This window comes from Sorex araneus, chromosome X, assembly GCF_027595985.1.
Source record: "Sorex araneus isolate mSorAra2 chromosome X, mSorAra2.pri, whole genome shotgun sequence".
Classification (NCBI taxonomy): Eukaryota; Metazoa; Chordata; class Mammalia; order Eulipotyphla; family Soricidae; genus Sorex; species Sorex araneus.
The window spans coordinates 249,107,507-249,130,803 of NC_073313.1; the positions used below are offsets into that span (position 1 = coordinate 249,107,507).

Genomic DNA, 23,297 nt, shown 5'->3' on the forward strand with positions numbered 1-23,297 from the left:
TTTTGAGATTTTGATTTGGGGGCCAAGAGAGTCTCTTGCCCGCACGCCTGGCTGTCTTCCCTGGGGCCCCTCGAAGGGGATGGGCTCCAGCTTACCTCCCCACCCGAGCAGAGCTCCCGGCAGCCAAAGACCACCAGAACCTAGCTACAGCCATGCTCGAGGCCCCTCTCCACACGTTCGGACAGGCCTCACGAGTGAAGGTACCGGCAGAGGAACCCAGGTGTGTGTAATCCCATCAATGGCCAACATCCAGAGACTTAAAAGCGAGCTCCCAGAAGATATCTTGTAGCCTACTTCTCCCTCTGGGAGAAACTGGCAAGCTTCTGAGAGTTTCCTGCCCACATGGGACAGCCTTGCAAGCTTCCCATGGTGTATTCATATGCCAAAGCCAGTAACAGGCTGGATCTCATTCCCCTGACCCTGAAAGAGCCTCCAGTGACATTGTTGGGAGGGCCGAGTCGACAGAGACTTCTAAGATCTCAGAGAGAGGACGAATGGAGAGGTTACTGAGCCCACTCGAGAAATCAATGATTAACGGGATTTCGTGATCGTGATCGTGTGGTTTGGGGGCCACACCTGGGTGTGCTCAGGTCTGACTCCTGGCCCTGCACTCAGGAATCACTCCTGGTGGGACTTGGGGGATGATATGTAGTGCTGGAGGTTGAACCTGGGTCGGCCCTATGCAAAGTAGGTGCTCTACCCACTGTGCTATTTCTCCAGCCCCTTACCTGCCCTTTCTTAAAAGTTTAGGAGGTGAGGCCGGAACAATGGTACAGTGGGAAGGGCACTTGCCGTGCACGTGGCCAACCCTAGGTTCCATTCCCGGCATTCCATATGGTCCCCCAAGCACCTCTAGGAGTAACTCCTGAATGCAGAGCCAAGAGTAACCCCTGAGCATCGCCCAGATGTGACACAAAAAGACAGAAAAGTTTAGAACGTTATGGTTGGAGAGATAGTATAGGGATTCAGGCACTTGCATGGTGCGATGTCTGGTAATGCGTATAGAGGCCTGAGCACCACTAGGAGTAATCTCTGAGCAACCCTCATATATATGTGCATGTATATATTAGAATGTTAGAAGATCGCATTCTATCCAACTCTGGTTGGAAGGACTGGGTAATTTTTTTTCCTCTATGGGGGAGGTGGGGCAAGGAGCAGGTATTATTTTGGATCACACCCTACAGTGCACAGGGGGCATTCCTGATGGTGTTGTGCTGGGAATCAAATAAGAGTTAGCTGCTTGCAAAGCAAACAACTTAATCCCTGTACTTTCTCTTTGGCCCCTTTTAGCTGGATCAAACCCCAGCCTCATACATGCAAGGCAAGTACTACCACAGAGTCATATCTGTGATCCTGGCAAGCTTTTGTGTTTTCTTCCCTGATCATGTCAAACCTTAGTTTTCAAGTGGGCAGTGTTTGCAGAGTAACTACATTCAGGGGCCTACGAATGATAGGGGAGTGCATTTTCCACCAATATGTAATTGTGGGTTGCTTTGCGGAAGAGTAAGTGCAGGTGCTCAGAAACACTATATGTTGACTCCAGAGGGTTGGGTTTCTAATTCTCTGACTCAGGAGCAGGGGTGCAGGACCAGAGTCACAGAAGACCTAAGAGCCTGTTTTTGTTTTCCTGTCTGTAGAATGAAGCTAAGAATAATGTCTTTCAATGGGTTTTAGATAGGAATAAGGGAGAAAAATCTATGTTAAATGGTCATCAGCAACTGGTTAAAGAAACTTTGGTACATCTACACAATGGAATATGGTGAAGCTGTTAGGAGAGATGAAGTCATGAAATTTTTTTATAAATGGATAGACATGGAGAGTATCATGCTAAGTGAAATGAGCCAGAAAGAGAGGGACAGACATAGGAGGACTGCTCTCATTTGTGGAGTATAGAGTAACATCACATGAGGCTGACACCCAAGGACAGTAGATACTAGGGCCAGGAGGATTGCCCCATAGCTGGAAGACTGCTTCATGAGCAGAGGGGAGAAGGCAGATGGAATAGAAAAGGGATCACTAAGAAAATGAAGGCTGGAGGAATCAGTCGGGATGGGAGATGTGTGCCGAAAGTAGATAATGGACCAAAAATGATGACCTCTCAGTGTCTGTGTTGCAAGCTATAATGCCCAAAAGTATACAGAGAGTATGGGGAATCTTGTCTGCCATGGAGGCAGGGAGAAGGTGGGAGTGCGGGGGTATACCCAGGATATTGGTGGTAGGGAATGTGCACTGGTGGAGGGATGGTGTGATTGTAACCGAAACATGAAAGCTTGTAACTATCTCATGGTGATGCAATAAAATTTTAAAAATAAATGGTCATCAGCACAGGAACTGAAGAAGGCTATAATGAACACAAAGAAGGGATAACGGGTGGGGCTTAAATGAAAAAAAAAATCATTTGAAAAATTATTTTAATAAAGTTACTGAGTAAGTCTGGCTCTGGGGGATGCCCTTTGGAGACAACTGATACCGAGACTCCAGATTTGTAAACTTCAAATACCCCAAGTTTTCAGCTCCAAGGATCTGGGTGAAAACGCTGAGAGGAATGGAGAACTACATTTCACAGAGTGCACCACTCCAACCCCGTCCCGACGACATAGCGTCACATCTCCCGATTCGCACCAGGCTCCTGGCGTAGAACTACAAATCCCAGAAGACCCTGCAACACAGCAGCTCGCTCGACTCACCACTGTTCTCTTATGGGAAACCTAGTCGCGGCCGCGATGCCTGCTGGGAAATGTAGTTTCTCGGTGATTGCGCACTCCGCTGCCCACTTAAAAGGCCCAGACTCCGCCTTAAAAAGCGGGCGAATTGGTTGCAGTCGCGTCCCGGCTTCTAGCTACCCATCTGGGAGGGTCGTGGGGGCTCGGGGCGGCTCCGGAGACGCGCCTGGCTCCGCGTTCCGAGCGAGGAAGAAGGTAGACCGGGAGGAAAGCGTTGGAAGTGGACGAGACCAAATGCCAAGAGTGGTGGAGGAGGGCCCCGGGCCCCGAGCTGGGAATGGGTGAACCCAAGTGGACGCGCCGGGGCGGGACTGGGGCTTGGCACACTCTTGCCGCGTGCAGCGATGGTGGGTCCGAATAAGTGGGGACACCCGTAGGGCAAGGCAGCTTTGAGGTTTGGGGGCGATCCGTGCACCCCCCCATCCCCCCAGCCTCGTCTTTTAGTGGTGCCAGGTGGAGCCCAGGCCTCGCAGCTGGAGAGTCTGGGGTGCACCGTGCGCTCTGCAGGGGTCCTCAAGATTTCAGCCGCGTCCTGGTCTCTGTGCCTTACCCTCGCCCCTTCCGAACGGCCGCTGGTCGGAGGAGGTGGAAGGTCTGGGGGTAGATGTGTGGGGGCCAGAACCCCGATGTCCCCGCAGGAAGGAAAGCTTTGCCACCGCGCCTCCCAGACACCCCCCCGCCCCCACCCGTCTTTGCTTAGTGGTAGGTTTCACTTGGGTGGAAGCTACATAGAAACAAGCCAGAGAAGTTTGGGAATCCAGCTCCCTGGTTCCAGAATATTGTTTAAAACAACAACAACAAAAGCGGTAATTTAAAAAATACCCTGAAGTCATTTAATTGGAGGAGAAAAAGCAGAATACAAAATATTTGATGATTCTATTTTGTAATCAATCCTTTTATCTCGAAAAGTATGTATTTCAAAAAATATCAGAACCGGGGCTGGAGCAATAGCACAGTGGGTAGGGCGTTTGCCTTGCATTCGGCCAACCCGGTTTCGATTCCCAGCATCCCATATGGTCCCCTGAGTACCACCAGGAGTGATTCCTGAGTGTATGAGCCAGGAGTAACCCCTGTGCATCACAGGGCATGACCCAAAAAGCAAAAAAGAAAAAAAAAAATCAGAACCCTGCTGTCCACAAAAAGCACGACTCTAAACCATGCTTCTTAGGGGAGGATGCGGTTACAGAATCATTTTTGCTCTTTATGTCACAGCTCCTGAATTCGTGCCCTGCATCTGCATTCCTTTCCTTTTTTTGCTAATTTTTCCAGGAACCCCTCTGAGGGTGTCCCTGTGAGGGAGGCTGTTTGGCCCTGCTAGATACCCCCGGACCTCCTACAGATGGGTTCCCTGGGCGTGACTTAGAGGATTGAACTTGAGGAGTGAATCAAGTTTGCCATCCGTTTGAGGCTTATGCTCCTTTCCTTCTTGCAGGTTGAAGGGAGGAAGTTTTGACAAGCATCCAGCCATGGTACGGAGGGAACGGGTTTTCCTTTCTAGTTTGGAATGAATGGCGTCCTTTTCGTTATCTGATGGATTTCATTTGCACTGAAGAACTTCCTTGGGGTCTGATAATTCCCATTGGTTGGTGAGGTGAGGTTTTTGGGCCACACCGAGGTGCTCAGGGCTTCCGTCTTTGCTCTTGGGCATCACTCTTAGGGGATTATATGTAGTGCGGCAGATTGAACCTGGGTCAACTGTCTGCAGGTAAGGCAAGCACCTTACCACTGTACTATCTCTTGGGCCCTGAAAGACATTTGATTGTTGTTTTGGGGGCCACACCCAGTGACACTCAGGACTTACTCCTGGCTCTGCACTCAGGTGTCGCTCCTGGTGGGCTCAGGGGACCATATGTGTTGATACATGTGTTGCTGGGGAGAAACCCAGGTGGGCCGCATGCAAGGCAGGTGCCCTGCCTGCTGTACTATCTCTCCTCCCTTCTGAAAGACATTTTTGGCTTTGGGTTTCCTCTGATCCTTCTTTTTTTTTTTTCCTCTCCACCCTTTTTAAATCAGCATATGCTACCTACTCTCCCTGATTTGTTTTTGTACAGTACAAAAGAAACTTTAATGCATCTTTTGTTGGCCTTTTTTCTGCATTTCCCAAGGCAGAAAAAATCTACCGTGATTTTGTTGAAAATCATGGTAGGAGCATGGCAAGTCAATACCGTTCATGTTTATGTTGATTTCCCCCCCCCTCCCATTCTTCAGCTTTTGCCAAGCTTCTGCTTAAAGACTGAATTTTCGCTGTGAACGTTTTCCTGTTAAAATGCCTCTCACAGAGGAGCAGAGGAAGAAGATTGAGGAAAATCGACAAAAGGCTCTGGCCCGTCGAGCGGAGAAATTACTAGCAGAACAGCACCGGGACGTAAGCTCGACCTCCCACCTTGCTGCCAGACCTTCCCAGCCCACCCCGGCCGCGTCCCCAAGTCTCCCCAGGGATCTCTCGACACCCGGGGACCATGGAGGCGCCATTTTCAAGCCACAGAACCTCAGTAGCTCCCATGGTGGTGACCAGCCAAGACCTCATCATTCCCAAGATTCTCATCTCGTTACGCCCACGCTGGCAAAGGGACCGGGGAGGCAGCAAGAAGCGATGCCCACGGCCTGCCCAAGCCACAGCGCACCGAGTCAAATGACATCCGGTGCCACCGCTGCCATCTCCCCTCCCTGGGCACAAAGCTCTTCGGAGATCACCAGCCAACAGCTTTCAGGGTTCAAGTCGAGCCAGGCTCCACCAGCACGGGCTTCTCAAGAGGTCAAACCAACAAGCTCTCCTGACACAACTCGTGAACTTTTGGGCAAAGGCGAAACATCCCGAGAGACACTAGCTTCTTCCTCTGGACAGCCCGCCAAGGGCCCTGACTCACAGGCCAAGCCAACGAGGCCGTCTACGTCAGGGCAGGCCGTTTCCGGTGTTCAGCTGGGCGCAGGGAGTGGGCCTCCTCCCGGGCCGCCAGGAAGAGGGCAAGTGCAACGGGGCAAGTGCGTCAAGAAGGGAAATCGGTTCCAGGTGGTGGTCGGCTACGACGCCAAGCTCATTGCAGTGTTTAAGAGTATGCCCAGCAGAAGTTATGGTAATGAGTCTTGGGTCTGATTCTTCAGATGTTGGTGTCTTTTCTTTTCTTTTCTTTTTTTTTTTTAAATCTATTTCTAGAACCTCTTTGAATCAGTTTCTCATAAATATGAAGAGAAGGCTCTGGCACATTCTGTCCATCCAGTTGTTCACAATGTTCTATTTTAGCAAATGCTTCCTTTTGTCATAGACACTCCTTCAGACAGCTGCCAAAGTGGGGGGCTGCCGCGTGGCTGTATGTGGCCATCTGCGGCCATCTGCAGAGGGGACAGATGTTTCCTGAGAGGCTGGTCCCCCTGCCCGGTGCCCCATGTGCTCTATAGTCTGGGCCCCCCTGCTCACCATTTTGTATGGGAAGTAGCTGTTATTCCCCCCAGGAAAGGGAGGTGCCATGGTCTCAGCCAGGTGAAGTCATATGGTCAGTTCCCGGAGAAGGGCAGGGCCGAGGGTGTGTGACCAGCTGCAACACCTCTCAGCCATGCACTTCTTCGGACGCTCTATCTAGGGGCTGGGGGGGTGGGGGGGAAAGCATCATTCTTATTTGTAATTGCACTTTTCTCTCTTAAGAAGTTTAGAAAACAGAGTGGTTGATTGATCAGATTGATCAGTCAAGTCTCCTGGGCCAACGTGTGTGTGTGTGTGTGTGTGTGTGTGTGTGTGTGTGTGTGTGTGTTGTGTGCATTGGGTCACTCATTCCTGAAGCAAGCCTTTATTGCGTGTCCCAGGGAAAATCTGAGCCAGCATCGTCTCCCCCTTTGGACCAGAGTCCTACGACCGCATCCCCCTGCGCTTACCCAGTCTCCTCCATTGGACCCAACTACTCAAAAGTACTTTATCTGTTCTTCCAGACCCTGAGTCCAAGACGTGGAACTTCAGCATGACCGACTACAGTGCCCTGAGTAAGTAGGCGTGCTCTGGCAGGGAGTCCGGAGCCCCGCTCGTGGGTCAGCGGGCTCTCCCACTGGGCCCGTCTGGGGAGCCGGGGCTCCTTGGGGGAAAGTCACTGGCAAAGTCAACGGAAGCGAGCACTGTGCTAACTTGTGTGTCCTTTTATGACAACCATTCTACAGATGGGGAAACTGAGGCCCAGGGAGACTGAGTCATTGGCATAGGGCCACACAACCAATAGCTCAGGCCCAGCGTGACTCTGGAGTGGACCCCCCTGAGCTGCATCCATGGCTGGCAGCAGCAACCACCACGGCCCCTAGGAAGGTGGCGGGGGTGCAAACAGAACAAACCCTGAAGGCCCTCTGAGCAGCCTGGGGCCTCGATTGCAGAGAGAAGGGTGTTAAGGAGGCCGAGTAGTCTGGGCAACCCTGCATCCAGTTACCGTGGGGCCTCCCGAGGAGACCACGTGGTTGTCTGGGCTTTGGTTTAATCTGCACCTGCACCCCCACGGGGCCACCTTGATGTTCTGGTCTCTGCTCTGACTCATCACGCCCCAGAAACCTCTTCTCTGACCCAGTCCCAAGAGACAAGATGAGGAAGCCAGGCCAGCTCAGTCCCCCAGCAGACCTGGGTGCACAGGCTGTAATTTGGGGAGCCAGCAGTACAGCCTCTGGGTAGTGGCGGGGCAACTCCCCGCCGAATTGTGTTCGTCGCCGTGGTCTTTTGGCACTTGAAATGCGTGGCCTTTGCGGGCCCCTCTCTGGGGCTGCTGCAGGCGGGGAGGAGGCATCTCGGTTCCACTCTTGCCTTCCTCTGGTCTGGAGCAGTGGAGGGAGCTGGGCACAGGTCTGGATTCCTGTGTTCTCAATTGTTGATTTTTTTTTTTTCTTTTTGGGTCACACCCAGCGATGCACAGGGGTGACTCCTGGCGGTGCTCGGGGAACCATATGGGATGCTGGGAATCGAACCCAGGTTGGCCACATGCAAGGCAAACACCCTACTTGCTGTGCTATCACTCCAGCCCTGATTTTTTTTCTTTCTTTCTTTCCTCTTAATTGAAATTATACTTCAGGTAACATGGTTACCATATTTTTACAGTTTATGGTTTGGTTACACAAAGGCAGGAGTCCCTCACCACCACTGAAGGGCCCAGGACCTTCCACTATTATCCACCCCTGTGTTACTTTTGTTGGTTTCTTTCTCCACCACCCTCATCCCACTGCTTGGTAATCTTAGTTTTTTCAATCAAGATCAAAATTTTGTCATTACTCAATATAGTCTGTTCCCTTGGGGTTTGTTTCTCTGTATAGACTACAGATGGGTAGGTCACCCAGTATCTGACTTCTCCTTCCATTTTATTTTGCCTAATATGGTGCTTGCCATTTTTATCCAAGTTGCAGCGAACTGTGTGATTTCATCTTTTCTTATAACTGAGTTGTATTCCACTGTGTGTGTATACACACACACACACACACACACACACACACACACACATATATTTCTTTATCCATTCATCTGTCATTGGCCATTGGGGTTGTTTTCATATATTGGCTGTTGTTTTAAGCACTGCAATGAATGTAGGTTTGCATGTATCTTTTTGGATTATTTCTATATATCTGGGGTGGATGCTAAGGAGTGGAATCACTGAATCTAATGGGAGTTCTGTTTTTCATTCTTTGACAAATTGCCACGCTGTCTTCCAGAGAGTCTGGACCGGATGATGTTCCCACCAACAGCGGATGCGGTGCCTTTGTCACTGCATCCATCCTAACACTGGTGGTTTCCAATACTTCTTGAATAGGCCGTTTCCATTGGTGTGAGATGATTTTTCGTTGTTGTCTAAGTTTCCCTCCTAATCAGTGGTGACAATGAACACTTTTTTATATGTCTGTTGGCCACCCCAGTCTTCTTTGGGGAATTTCTCCCCGTCAATAACATGAGTTATTGGTTTCTTTTCTTGTGAGTGCTCTATAGGTTTGATATTAGCCCCGTATCTGACATACGTTGTGCGGATATTTTCTCCCATTCAGTAGGATGTCTTATTAATATTAGTCCAACCTTTTGCCCTCCCAAAACCTCTTAATCTGATGTTGACCTCTTTGTTTAATTTTGTTATCTTTGCAAACAAAGAGAAATCACTGGCAGCTCTCTTGAGAGCCACATCCTGGTGAGTTCTGCCTATATGCTTTTAATTTATTTTACGATTCTGGTCTTATCTTGATGTTTATTCCTCTGACTGAGTTCAATTTGGTGTCCGGTGAGAGAGATGGATCCAGTTTCCTGTTTTTGCTTGTGACTCTTCAGTTTTCCCAGCATTATCTGGCGAAGCGGCTTTCCTTGTTCCGCTTTATGCACCCATCTCCTTCGTCATAGATTAACTGTCCGTAAATCTGAGGGCTTATCTTTGGGCTCTCTATTCTGTTCCATCGGCCAGAGTCTCTATTTATTCCAGTACCGCACAGTTTTGATTATTTTAGTCAGGAAATGCAATACTTCCCATCTTTCTTCTTCTCAGAATAGCTTTGGCTATTTGGGGAGTTTCCATACAAATTTTTGTTGTATTTTCTAAGTCCTTGAAGAATGTCATTGAAGTTTTGATGGGGATTGCATTGACATCTGTATAAAGCTTTGGGGAGGATGGTTATTTTGATGATGCTAATTCTTTAATCCGCGTGGAATACTTTTCCATTTCCTGTTGTCCTCTTTCTTTCAATAATAATAGCTTGTGAGGTAAAAGTCTTATACATTCTTTGTTAAGTTGATCCTAAATTGGTAATTTCCATTGTTGTGCCCTTTTACTCCTGTCCTGTGACGTCATGTAACTTGAATGACTTCTGTTCTTGCAGATTAATTCAGGTTGTCTTTATGGTGTGGTTGTTGTAATGCTTTACCTTTTGTTGTTGTTGTTGTTTATTTCAATTTTTTTTTGCTTTTTTTTAGGGGGAGGGTGACATTCAGCAATCCTCAGGAGTTACTCCTGGCAGTGCTCGGGCATCCCCGGCATCCCATATGGGACCATATGGGATGCCGGGGATTGAACCTGGTAGGCCACATGCAAGGCAAATGCCCTACCTTGCTGTACTATTGCTCCAGCCCCTGGTTGGTATTTTTTTTCTTTTAAACTTTACTGTTGTTTATTCTGTGTTTTGTTTTGGCTTTGGGGCCATGCCCAGTGGTACTCAGGGCTTACTTTTGACTCTGTTCTCAGGGATCACTTCTGGCGGCGGGATGCTGGGCATTGAACGTGGGTCAGCCATCTACACAGCCAGTGGCCTGTCCACTATACTATCTTCCCAGTCCCCAAAGCTGTCTATTGGACCCAAATTCTCTATATAGCTTTGAGCGGGATTTTACTGATCACAAATCATTAAGCTCCTCGGTGCGAAAATCCGTTGTAATATGGAGAATTAAATGCCTTAACACTCTCGTAATGCTTAGGCTGTCTTCCGTTTTAGTTTTCAGAAACACTTGGAGTTGTGTTTTAGTGAATCTTCCTTATAATCAGTGTAACAGAAAGATGGTCTCAATTGGTCTTTTTTTTCTTTCTGTTTCTCCTTCCTGTCTCTCCCCCTCCCCTCATCTGCTCTTCGTTGTTGTTGACAATATATACTGCAGTGACCAGGAAGTTGTGATGTCGGTGGGCCCCACGGATGGCTCCTGCGAAGCCTCTGTCACCCGGGACCCAGGGTTACTGGGTTCTTGTCTTGCCTCACAGAAAGGAATTTCAGTGAAATTACAGCATTTTTATTGGAAGTTTTGAAGGGAAGGAGGGAGAAAGTGGGAGAGAGTGGAGAGTAACCTGCTCAAGAGAGAACCCGGACTTCTCCAAGGGCGGAGAGACCCCTACACGCATCCCAGCATTAGACAGGAAAGCATGAAGGGACACATCTCAAGAGGGGAGAGGCCGGGGACTGGAGTGATAGCACAGCGGGGAGGGCATTTGCCTTGCACACGGTTGACCCTGGTTTGAATCCCAGCATCCCATATGGTCCCCTGAGCACCGCCAGGGGTGATTCCTGAGTGTGTGAGCCAGGAATGACCCCTGTGCATTGCCGGGTGTGACCCAAAAAGCAAAAAAAAAAAAAAAAAAAGAGGGGAGAGGCGGGCGACACATGTGCTCCGGCACCGCGTGTGCTCGGCCACATGGGCGCAAGCAGCACATAGGCTCGGGCAGCATACGCGCCCTTCCTTTGTGCACGGTGGCTTTTATAGGGTGTCTTCTCTGGGTGTCTTGGTCTGGAACGTTCTGAAGTCTTCTCTGGGCTGGGTCACTAAAGTTAATCAGACTAAGGATTAGATCTGAGGGTATTCGAGGAATTTCCTTCATGGGGCAGGGCCGGGGAGAGAGGGGTCCAACCTTCTCAGGGTCCAAGTTGCTGGCGCCAGGTGAGGGGCTTGTCAGGCCTTAGTTCCTGTTTCCTGCCAGGTTGGCGTTGGCGACTTCAGAGCTCTTAGTTGCCAGGAAATTAACGGCCACAGCCTGGGGAGGGGCCTTCCCCACCTGCCTGCCTGCCTACGTCCGTTGTGAGCATGCCTGGCTCTGGAGCTCCCATATTTATAGCTGGGGTGCTCCCTGGGGGGGGGGAGGGTGTCACATCTGGCTCAGGGGCTTGCCCGAGTGCTCCTCGAGGTGTGCATTCTTCAGCTGCGTGCTTGCCTACGCGCTTCCGGGGCCTTGCAGGGTTAGCTGTGGCTCACGCCCACGGGGCTTGCACTTCCGGGTCCTGGCATGCACCGCGCCTCTTGGTACCTGGGGCGCTCACCAGCCCCATCCCCCTTCTCTTGCTCATGCACCCCTGACGGTGCCACCCCTGGAAATGGTGGCACCAGGGGTCCCATAGAGAAGGACACACGGGCACCAGCAGCAGAGCTGCCAGGGTCACTGCCTGCGACGGGGGCACAGGGGTTTTGAGCTTCTGGTCAAACAGTTGCCTGGCTGGTGCTGGGGGCGGAGGGGGCGGTGAGGGGGGGTGGGGTGGGAGGAGTTATCATGCCCCCAGGCCCCTGATTCTATTGGCCTGGACATCACTTCACTTTGTCTTAGGGGTGGCGGCAGGAATCGAACTCCTGTCTTCATATGCTCTACTACTGAGCTCTGTCCCTTACCTGGATTTTGCCTTTTTAACTAGGCCACCTCATAAACCTCATGCAAAGTCTTATCATTTGTGCGCAGAAGAAATCCTCCTCCCCCCCCCCCCTTATCTTCTCATTCAGCCACTGTTTTTCTCATTGGGACTGTTCCCTTCCAACCTTTTCTCTGTGCGTTCAAATATCCAAACTTTATATGCAGATTAATTTTTATCTTCCCTTTGTCAGTTCTCCAGTGGAAGCGTTTTTTATCCTGAAAATGACTGTGAACAGTTAATTCTAAGTGGTGAAAATGTGGGTGTTCGTTATTGGACCATTTAGACCTCTTACAAAAATGATTCTATATTGTTGAACTTCATCTTGGTTTTTGCACTTTTGTCTTCCCCCAAATTTCTTCAGAAAAATTAATGACTGAAATACAGTAGTCCCATTTTATGAATGTGTTATGAATTGCTTAAATAATTGTTTATACATATGTATTTAGGTTGTTGACATGTTTCGATTTAGTTTCACTTTGCTCTCATGTTTCCAGTGTAAGGAATACCTTTGTCCATTTGGGGGGTGAGGGGTGGGTTTCAGTTGCTTGTTGGGATAGATTCCTAGAAACGTCATCATTATTTTTACTTTTTAGGGCTGCTGCTTTGTATTGCCAGATAGTTTTACAAAAGGTTTGATTTCCACTCTCCAGTGCAGATACCTTTTCTTGCACCTGTGTGTGGTGCTGGGTATTGAGTCCAGACCCTCTGGCATCCCAGGCATGTGTATACCTTACCTGTCACCCAGCTATATCACTTACCTTCTTTCAAAAGAAAGAAAGAAAGAAAGAAAGAAAGAAAGAAAGAAAGAAAGAAAGAAAGAAAGAAAGAAGGAAAGAAGGAAAGAAAGAAAGGGAATACATTGCCAGTTTGACAAGTAAAACCACTATATCACTGTCATCCCGTTGCTCATCGGTTTGCTCATTCGGGCACCAGTAACGTCTCCATTGTGAGACTTGTTGTTACTGTTTTTGGCATATCGAATACTCCACGGGGAGCTTGCCAGGCTCTGCCATGCGGGCGAGATACTCTCGGTAGCTTGCTGGGATCTCCGAGAGGGGTGGAGGAATCGAACCTGGGGCTGGAGCAATTTAGCATAGAGGGTAGGGCATTTGCCTTGCACGCGGCCGATAAGTAAAATACAGCTTTTTATTTCTCTAATCAGTTGTGAAGTTGAACATTTCTCCAAATGTTTATTCATCGCTGCTCCCCCCATCCCCGCCCCGCTCTGTATTTCCTGCAGATGTCTTTATTTAGTAGTTTCGTCTTTCAGTTCAATTCCTGTTTTTGACAGTTTTTGTTTTATGGAGCCAAATCTGTTCATCCATGAATTGCCTCTGTGACAGCCACATTCAGGTTCAGAACCGAGTTTGTGCCTGGTGGCGTTGAGTTCCCCACTCTTGTCGTCGGCGCCCGGGTCCGAGGAAACCTGAAAACGGGGTCAGTGATTTCTCAGGTTGCCTTCAGTGGTTCCTCTGGAGAGCCGAATCCGTTTCTTCACCCTGCCGAGATTACTTTCCTGCTGTTAATTTCTGACATCTCAGGATTTCCGTTCAGAAACTTAAGGAGCCGGGCCTGGAACGAGAGCAGGGCGGGTGCCTGGTACACCCTGGTTCAGTCCCCGACACCCTGTAGGGTCCTTCAAGCCCAGTAGTTATCCCTGAGCTCAGAGACATAAGTAAACCCTGAGCATCACCAGGTGCCCTGGCCTGGCCCCCTGCCTCCCCCACCAAAGGAAAGAGAAGAAAACTTTCGGGGCAGAGATCCAAAGAGTTCTGTGGGTGCAGATCCCAAAGCCCAGTGCCCGGCTACCTCATGGAACCAGGCCGTTCCTTACCGTCCCCCGCCCCAGACTTCCTCCCTCTCTCCTCCTCCTCCTCCTCCACTGCCTGAGCTTCCAGAACCTTCCTAAAAGCCAGCTGGGTTGTCACCTTGGTTCTTTTCTTTTCTTTTCTTTTCTTTTCTTTTCTTTTCTTTTCTTTTCTTTTCTTTTCTTTTCTTTTCTTTTCTTTTCTTTTCTTTTTTTTTCTTATTTATTCTTTTATTGAGTCACCATGTGGAAAGTTACAAAGCTTTCAGGTTTAAGTCCCAGTTATACAGTGCTCGAACACCCATCCCTTCACCAGTGCACATATTCCACCACCAAGAATCACAGTATACCTCCCCCACACCCCCCACCTCCCCAGCCCTCCACCCCGCCTGTGTAACTGATAAATTTCACTTTATTTTCACTTTACTTTGATTGCATTCAATATTTCAGCAACAACATAAAAACCTCACTATTATTATTTGGAGTTTCTCCCCCCTAAAGTCGGACCTGCTGGAGAGGAAGCATTTGATAATTCGTTTTCCATTGCTGAGAATGAAAAGATATGAGGTCAAGCGGCCACACTAGCAACCGCATGGTTTTGGATTTCAGTATTTTAGTATTTTAGTAACTAAGTCCAGAGAAATATCTGCCAGAAATTACATCATTGCAAGCTCGTACCTCTCAGCTACTTTATATTCTGCATATGAGTGCAATCTTCCTATGTCTGTCTCTTTCTTTTCTTTTTTTTTCTTTTTGGGTCACACCTGGCAATGCACAGGGGTTACTCCTGGCTCTGCACTCAGGAATTACCCCTGGCCATGCTCAGGGGACCATATGGGATGCTGGGATTTGAACCCGGGTCGGCCACGTGCAAGGCAAACGCCCTACCCACTGTGCTATCTCTCCAGCCCCTGTCTGTCTCTTTCTTTCTGACCCATTTCACTCAACATGACACTCTCCATGTTGATCCACTTATATGCAGATTTCATGACTTCATGTTTTCTGACAGCTGCATAGTATTCCACTGTGTAGATGTACCAGAGTTTCTTTGCTTTTCTGCAGTGAAAGCGGTCCAGAACCTTCCAACGGTCTCCCTGCAGCCTTTGGAAGAGGCCCCCGGGAGCCGGGAGCCTCAGGCGGCAGCTCCCAGCGACGCCCGCCTGCCTCCAGCGGCCTCGCTGTCCTTTGTCAAGGGGCAGTGCCTGCTTATCTCCAGGACCCGCTTCGAGGCAGACATCGGCTACTCCAAAGACCTGATCGAACTCTTCAGAAAGATGAAGTCCAAGATTTACGGCAAGTCTCAGCCCCCGTCCCCAGGATGCCCCCGTGGTCTGTGACCTCCGAGGAGGCTCTTTTCCCTCTGAGTGAATGTTCAGAAGTTCAGGGTTCTTGGTTAGAACCTCTCTGACCTGCTCTTCTCATGGCCTGGAGGTGATTCCTGAATTATCCCACGCAGGGAACTCATGTGTTTCCTCTTTAAAGAGACAACGCTGTGATTTTCTCCATTTCCCATGTCAGTGTGTCCTGGCAGGAAACCCACCTGCTTATTTGGTTTTGGTCTTGTTTGTTGGGGGGCCCCACTTAGAGGTGCTCAGGGCTCACTCCTGGCTCAGCAGCATTCAGGGATCACTCCTGGCAGGCTGCGGGGGATGGGGGGCTCAAACCTTGGTTGGCCGTGTGTGTGTGTGTGTGTGTGTGTGTGTGTGTGCATGTGTGCATGTGCAAGGCAAACGCCCTGCCCACTGTACAGTCGCTCCAGCCCTGTAGAAACCCACCAACATGTATGTTGTCTTTAGCAGGATTGAAAAACTAGTGGTTCCCATGAAAACAAGCGCTGTTATGTGGATTTTCGGAAAGTGGTTTTCAGCCTTGAGCACAGTAATGATCAGTCGGGCTTAGACGAGAGATTCTGTGATTCCGTTCCCAGCCCAATGAGCTGCTGGGCCAGGACCCAGGGGCTTGTTCCCTGAAATATTTGTCTTGAGCTTGGGTCAGTCAATTAAACTGTATCTTCTTCATCTTCTTCTTCTTTTTTTTTTTTAAGTGACCTTTGAAATTATTCCTAGTAGGGCAGGAGAGAGAGTGCAGTGGGGAGAGTATTTCCCTTTACATGTGTCTGACCCAAGTTCCCTTCACGGTCCCTCGAGCCCCGCGAGGAGTGATCCCTGAATGCAAAGCCTGGAGTAAGCCCTGAGCACTGCCAGGTGTGACCCCCCCACCCCCACCCTTCCAAAAAAAAAAAAACAACCCAAACAAACAAAAAGAGAAACGAAGCCAGAGCATTCCTGGTATGGGCTGCTGTTTGTGGAATGGGACAACTAAAATATTAAAATATTGTCACCCAAACCAGTCCATTCCTAGGCACCCAAATAATGTGGTGGGGGTGCTGGAAGATGGCACACATTGACCCTGGCTCTGTAGCGTGTGGTAACTGATACCACATTCAAGTGTAGACCACCAGGATAACACTGGGCACGCCCCAGGGAGGCAAACTGAAGGCCATCGGGTCAGCCTTCCAGGACTCCTGGTGGGCTTGAGGAAACCCCAACTGCTTGGCCATTCCAGCTCCTCGGAGACAAAAAAAAAAAAGAAAGAAATAGCTGTATCATCGTAGCTTCCTGGACACTTTTGCTCCCTGGCAGTGGCCCGGGTGAAGATGCAGCAGAAGGGCGGGGGTGGCGTTTGCTTATTTGTTTCTTCTCGTTGCAGATGCTAATACCAGGAAGTGGAGCTTTCTGTTGGAGGAGCACGATGTGTTAAGTAAGATGCCCCCACTTGCATTGTTTTCCCATCACACTGTTGTAAGGTTGAATAGTCTGCCTTAAGTCTGGGATAGGTTTGGTTTTTTTTAAATTTATTTTTAGAAAAGTTCATGATTTATATTCAAGATTTATTACAGTCAGTGCTCCAACACCAATCCCACCGCCAGGGCACCTTCTCACCACCATTATTTCCAGTTTTCCCAGCCACCCCCCCAAGCCTGCCCCTGTAGCAGGCCCAACTAATTGATTTCATATTGTTTATTATAATTTGCTAAAAAAATGATCAAAAACATATATCCTTAGAAGATGTGTGAATATTGTTCTGTCTCGCCATGGAGCCATTAAGCTCTTATAAGAGAGATTACTAACATGTTATCTAACAAGGTAAGCCTTGTGTGTTAGTATTTTCTTGGTCAAGATCTGTTGCCTCCTACGTGGCATCCTACCCCATGTGGTGTGCTCCTGCCCTGCTTCATCAGTGGTACAGTTTGAGATGTCACATTCAAGCCACACGCTCCAGGAATTCAAAAATTTTGGTTTTGTTTTGGGGTTTTTTTGGCTTTTTTGGGTCACACCCAGCGATGCACAGGAGTTACTCCTGGCTCTGCACTCAGGAATTACCCCTGGCGGTGCTCAGGGGACCATATGGGATGCTGGGAATCGAACCTGGATCAGCCGCGTGCAAGGCAAACGCCCTACCCGCTGTGCTATTGCTTCGGCCCCGAATTCAAACATTTTGAATGAGGTGCTAGAGCTGGAGTTAAATTTTCAACTGGATGGTGACTTGGGGTGCCCCAGATAACTCAGCCTGGCGCAGGGTCCGGAACCACCCCTGAAACTTGTTGATATCTGCCGAGATTGATTTATGAGTCTCTGGATCGTGGCCAGTTAATGAGCTTATTTGGCCCAGAGGTGGTTCCTGGACCTGACTGCCGGGCGTCCAGGAGAATAGAGAGATGTGGGGACGTCGCCCACCCCCAAATCTGTGAGACTGGAGGTTTCTGTCACCAAACCCGCATGCCTGAGTTTTCCTGCAGGTCGGTTTCTGGATGAGGCGCATCCCGAGCAGCAGAGTCCGGTCTCGAGGGTAGCGGCAGTTGTAGAGTGTGGTTTTTGGCTGCTTGGGGCTCTGTTGGGGCGGGTGGGGGCTCACCCGCCTGACATGTGTTGAAGACTCTCTCCCTCCCTCTGCTGCGGCAACACCACTGCTCGTGTAGGGGAGAGGCGAGGTGAGGCAGTTTCCGGAGCAGTCTCGTCCAGGCCCGCTAGGGTGGCAGCTCTACCCAACTGGGTCACTACTCCTGTTGGAATGAGTCCGGTCCGTAAGCCCCCGAACAAGGAGGCTTTACTTTAATTTGTGAGTAAATTATGTTTCTCCTTTTTAACAACATCAGAAGATGTCTGAGCACATCATCGCCATGTCCACAATAAGTTTTTAAAAATTTCTCTCATGTATGGGATATATAAATGTGTAGTAGCACTGTAGCACTATCCTCCCGTTGTTCACCAATTTGCTCAAGCGGGCACCAGTAACGTCTCCAATGTGAGACTTGTTGTTACTGTTTTTGGCATGTCGAATACTCCACGGGTAGCTTGCCAGGCTCTGCCGTGCGGGCGGGATACTCTCGGTAGCTTGCCGGGCTCTCCAAGAGGGACAGAGGAATCAAACCCGGGTCGACCCTGTGCAAAGCAAACAAACGCCCTACATGCTGTGCTATCGGTCCAGTCCAAATAAATGTTTAGTAAGGGAAAAAGGAAAAGAATGAGTCCATTCCAGTCCGATTCCTGGGGCCTCTGAAACCTTTCCTTCATCAAAGGAGTGCTCCAAGGGAGGGTTCTGTGCACGTTGGAAAATCTCGGGGGAGCTCACAAGGCTTAGCATCCGTGGGTGCGACTTTAGCTGGCTTCTAAGAATAGGCTCCTGGTTTGCTTCTAGAACTGGGTGATCTGCAAAGAAAGGAGCATCTTCAATGCAGAAGCCCAGGAGGGGCAACTGAAATGTTTTAATGAACATCTCAGAGGCTGGCCAAGGAAAGGATGTCGGCAGAGATAGGACCACAGGGAGAAGCCTTGGGCTGGTTGTTTTGTCCTCTCTGCTCCACCTACGCCTGTGAGGGAGAGTAAATAAATGCGAGTGTGCCTAGGAAAGGGAGTACGGTCATGTCTCAGCCTTCCGGGTCCAGAACGCCGGGCTGTCATGGTCCTACAGGGGATAGTCACTGGTGGGGCTTGGTATTTCTTCTACCTGGCCACCTGAGGGCCTGCTGAACCGCCGCCCCCCCCCCCCCCCCCCCCCGCACACACACCTTGAAACTACTTAGGCCAGGAGAGACATAATCTAATCAGGAAGCTCTGAGTCACTCACTGGCCTTCAGCCCCCAATGCCAGTTCAACGGAACAGGGAAAAGTTGTGTTTCTTCTCCTTTAGTTATCTTATATGACCTGTGATGTTGCATCAAGTAGGTAATGCATGCTGGATCCCGTCGGTTCTCTCAGTCAGTAAAGGGATTCTTTAATCCAGCCCTACGCTGCTGGCAGATTAAATAGAAGGAAGGATCGTCTGCCGCCCACTAGCAGGTGGCGTTCTCACTGGCTGGGATCATCAGCAATCAAGGACCGGTGCAGAGAGTGACTGATTTGGTATGGGACCCTCTGGCCCAAATTCTGCTGTGGTTTGGAGCTTGTGATTCAGAGGAGACTGTCTGACCAAGGCTGAGTGTTTGATGAGAAACAGTCATGAGTTTTTTCCCCTTCTCGCATTCTCATCTTTCAAAACCACACCAAGACAGGAATTTGTTTGTGCGACAGGCGTATTGTTACGGCACAGCCAAAAGCAAGATACTTAAATATCGGTAGCTAAATGCCACTTTGAGAAACCTTGACTTGAAACTCATTCTAGTATTATATAAAAGGTTCCACGGTATTTTGTGGGCTGCAAACTCCTTGAAAAATCTGATGAGAACTAAAGTCAGAGAGAGAGCACAGCAGGTCTGGCACTTGCCTGGCACCCGACTGGCCCTGGTCCAATCCCGTGTGGTCCCTGAGCACTGCCAGGAGTAATTTCTGAGTGCAGAGCCAGGAGTAACCCCTGAGCATTGCCGGTTTCACACAAAAAGCAAAAAATAAGTGAGTAAAATCATTTTTTTTAAAAAAAGAGAGAATCTTCTTATTAACATGCAGCCACGCAGCAAGAAAGTCTTCAGGTCAGTTTTAGGTCTTGTGAGCTGGGAGAGCGAACCCGGGAACACCCGGGCCGGCCACGTGCAAGGCAAATGCCCTACCCACTGTACTATCAGTCCTGAGCAGAGGACAGAATGATAGCACAGCAGGTAGGGCGTTTGCCTTGCACATGGCCGACTTGGGTTCAATTCCTCTGCCCCTCTCAGAGAGCCCGGCAAGCTACCGAGAGTGTCTCGCCCATATGGCAGAGCCTGGCAAGCTATCCATGATGTATTCAATATGCCCAAAACAGTAACAAGTCTCACAGTGGAGATGTTACTGGTGCCCGCTCGAGCAAATCGAAGAGCAATGGGATGACAGTGACAGTGATGACAGTGAAAGTTGTTCACAATAATTTATTACATTCGGGGCAGGAGTCATAGCACAGCGGGTAGGGCGTTTGCCTTGTACGTGGCCAGCCTGGGTTCGATTCCCAGCATCCCATATAGGAAAGCAGGGCCTGCCTGGAGAGCTAAAAATAGAAAATATATATATAGTAAAATAAAAAATAAAAAAATAATTCTACAGAGTCAAAAAACAAACAAAAGAAAGAAAACAAAAAAAGGAGAGAGAAAGAGAGAGAGAGAGAAAAAGAAAGAGAGAAAGAAGGAGAGAGAGAGAGAGAGAGAGAGAGAGACCCTAAGCATGGCCAGGGGTAATTCCTGAGTGCAGAGCCAGGAGTGACCCCTGAGCATCGCTGTGTGTGACCCAAAAAGCAAATAATAATAATAATAATAATTACATTCAGTATTCCAACACCTTCCCAGAACCATTATTTTGAAAACTCCTAAGGGCTTCCCTTCGCACCCTTTCCTAAGTGACTGAGGCCTTTTGTCCGCACTGAAACAGGCACAAGACCTTCGGTTTTCCCTTGACTGTCTTAGTCCAGGAGGGCCCTGCCTCCCCCTCAGCGATTTGTCTCGTCAGCTATATTTGGAAACAGTCACATCTCAGTGGCTCTGGGCCCTCCTCCCAGAGAGCAGCGGCAGACGGGACTTCTGGGTGACTCGAAGCCGGACAGCACCTTCCTGGCCTCCGCCAGCACAGCACCAGGGCGAGGGGCAGCAGTGACAGGCACTGACCGTGGGTGGGGCCTTGCTCAGAAATGCGGCCTCCCCACCCCGTTGCGCGTGATTTGGGAGACAGGAGTTGGTAGGGAGCCAGGCGGCAGTGGTTGACCGGCTAGCCGTCATGCTTTTATTATAAAGGACTGCGTTCTCACCACCACCAGATCACCCCCTGGCCCTTCACTCCTGTCAGGTGTTTGAGTGCTGGAGGTCAGTGGAAGTAAACTGGAATTGAGTGCTGGCAGCACATGTGCTCAGTCTCCCTGAGGTGTGCAGGAATCCACGTGCTTTGATTTAACTCTGGAGGCATGGCACATTTTTCTGCAGCAGCACAGGCACTGCCTTCCTATGAAAGCGCCGGCTTTACCGTGATTTCCATCTGGGGTGATTATGTTCACGTAGAATCTGTTCCCAGAAATGACTGGCACATGTATTTCATTAGGGCCGGGAATGGGGTTAAAAATATATGGCCAGTTGGGGCTGGAGCAATAGCACAGCAGGTAGGGCGTTTGCCTTGCACGCAGCCGACCCGGGTTCGATTCCCAGCATCCCATATGGTCCCCAGAACACCGCCAGGAGTAATTCCTGAGTGCATGAGCCAGGAGTAACCCCTGTGCATTGCCAGGTGTGACCCAAAAAGAAAAAATATATATTATATACATATATATCGCCAGCACAGAAGGTGACTTTGTGGATGGCTCATTCTCTGTAGTCACACCCGCATTAGCCATATTCCACCCAGCAGAGCCTGGCAAGCTACCCGTGGCGTATTCAATATGCCAAAAATAGTAACAAGTCTCACAATGGAGACATTACTGGTGTCCACTAACGATGGGCAAATCGATGAGCAACATGATGACAGTGATACAGTGATTAGCCATATTCACCAGTTGATGGTTGTAGATGGTTTGTGGAAAGTTTGTAAGTTTTTGTTTGTTTTCAAGAAAACACAGAACCGTGTGAAATAATAGAGCTAGCAGCTTCAGAGTTTCTGAGTCCTATTGGGCAGAAGTGAAATTCACATAATTAGTTTCTTTGGCTCCCTTGACCAAAGTCCTAAAGACAATTACCCCCTTGGTGAATCACCATGAGTATCCCAGAATGCTCCTGGAAAGCAAAAGATAAAGAGCGATTGGCACTCTGTCTACAAATGGTGATGTTTCTACTTAAATCTTTCAAAGGACGGTGATAAGAGGGAAGAACGTCTTGGGGACTAGGGCGCTTACGAGCAAACTGTGACTAGTAGTTCCGTGGCGGGCATCCCTCGGCGTGTCATCTCTGATTAAAAAGAATTTAACTTGTCTTCTCCCTCCCCTGGAATTGAGCTTTTGTTTGCTTTTCCGGTTTGTTCCTTTTCTGGTTTCTCTGTCGACTCATGGCTTTTCCTTTTCCTTTTGAAATGAGGTTGAGACTAAATTCCTTCAAAAAAAGGAGATCAACGGACATATTTTATTCGCTTTTATTTCCACATAGATGCCAAGGAACTTATGTATTTCTCACTTGAGTGAACGGCTCCGTTTCCTCTTTTCTTATGCAGGGGTCTAGAAGCAGCTCGCCGGGAAGGAGAGTAAAGACCCCCAAACTTAAGCCTTAATTGGGAGGAGTCAGAATAGTGGACCCTCCTAGGAATAGTTCTGGCTTGAAACTTAGCAGAAGTTTGGTGTTGTTGTCGTTGGTAAAAGGCCAGCTAGGACATATCTTAGTCTTCTCGGGCTGTGCCGTTTCTTCCCACTGCTCAGCGCTGCCACTGTAGCGTGAAAGCACCCATAGCCAGTCCATAAGCAAATTGGCATGGCGCTGTGCCCGCAAAGCTCCGTTTATAAAAACGGGCATTTACAAAAAAAAAAAAAAGGCCTTCGCTTGCCAACGTCGCTCTGGAGCCTGCAGCCTTCGGAGTGTGGACTCTCTCCCCACTTCACTGCAGTCAGCGACAGTGGCTGTCTCCCAGAGAGGGCCCCGCTCAACAGCCTCCCTGCGCAGAAGACAGGGTCTCCTCATAGTTGACCGCTGCTTAGTTCTCTGGCTTCTCAAACATCAAAACCGAAAGAAAAGGTAAAAAGAATGAGTACAAGGCCAGGGAGACAGTACATCGGGCAGGGTGCTTACTTGCCTTGCTTGCGACCGACCCAGGTTCAATCCCCGGCACGTCTCATGTGGTTCCCCCACCCTCACCCCTCAAGGAGTAATTCCTGAGTGCAGAGCCCCTGCCTGGGGTGGCCTGAAAAAAAAAAAGGGGGAGGAGGGAATGAGCATAAGAAACATGTATTTGTATCTAAGTCTCAACTTTTTCTGTGCTCCCTTAGGAGGACTGTGAGTTTATTTGTTATTTGTATTTGATTGTGAGTACCCCCGTCCTCTTTCCATGACTTGAGGTTCAGAATCCAGGCGTGAGAACACTTGGCAGTTCTGTCCATTTCTTTCGGAGTGTAGTCCAAAAACCCGAGTCCACGTGACTGACCGCCCTCACCCCTTGCACATGTCACAGGCCAGGGAGGGAAAACTAGTTCTCGGGGTTCAGTCTTGGTCGCAGGAAGCGCCTCTCCGCTTTCTCTCCAGTTGTTTATTTTTTTTTGTTGTTGTTGTTCATTGCAGCACTGTTTTTTTTTTTACTTTATAAGCATTTATATTTATT

The 23,297-nt window shown here is 49.2% G+C and overlaps 1 protein-coding gene across 2 annotated transcripts in view; it reads left to right on the forward strand.

Moving 5' to 3' along the window:
- Positions 1-2,779: 2,779 nt before the first annotated feature.
- SMARCAL1 (SWI/SNF related, matrix associated, actin dependent regulator of chromatin, subfamily a like 1) overlaps positions 2,780-23,297 on the forward strand; it is an 83,287-nt gene continuing 62,769 nt past the window's right edge. For both annotated transcript variants that reach the window (XM_055123236.1, XM_055123237.1), the window contains exons 1-6: positions 2,780-2,918; positions 4,156-4,192; positions 4,932-5,797; positions 6,645-6,695; positions 14,680-14,910; positions 16,327-16,377. In XM_055123236.1, coding sequence (XP_054979211.1) covers positions 4,990-5,797; positions 6,645-6,695; positions 14,680-14,910; positions 16,327-16,377 — 1,141 coding nt within the window. In that variant the 5' untranslated portion in view covers positions 2,780-2,918; positions 4,156-4,192; positions 4,932-4,989. The remainder of the gene's footprint in view (positions 2,919-4,155; positions 4,193-4,931; positions 5,798-6,644; positions 6,696-14,679; positions 14,911-16,326; positions 16,378-23,297) is intronic.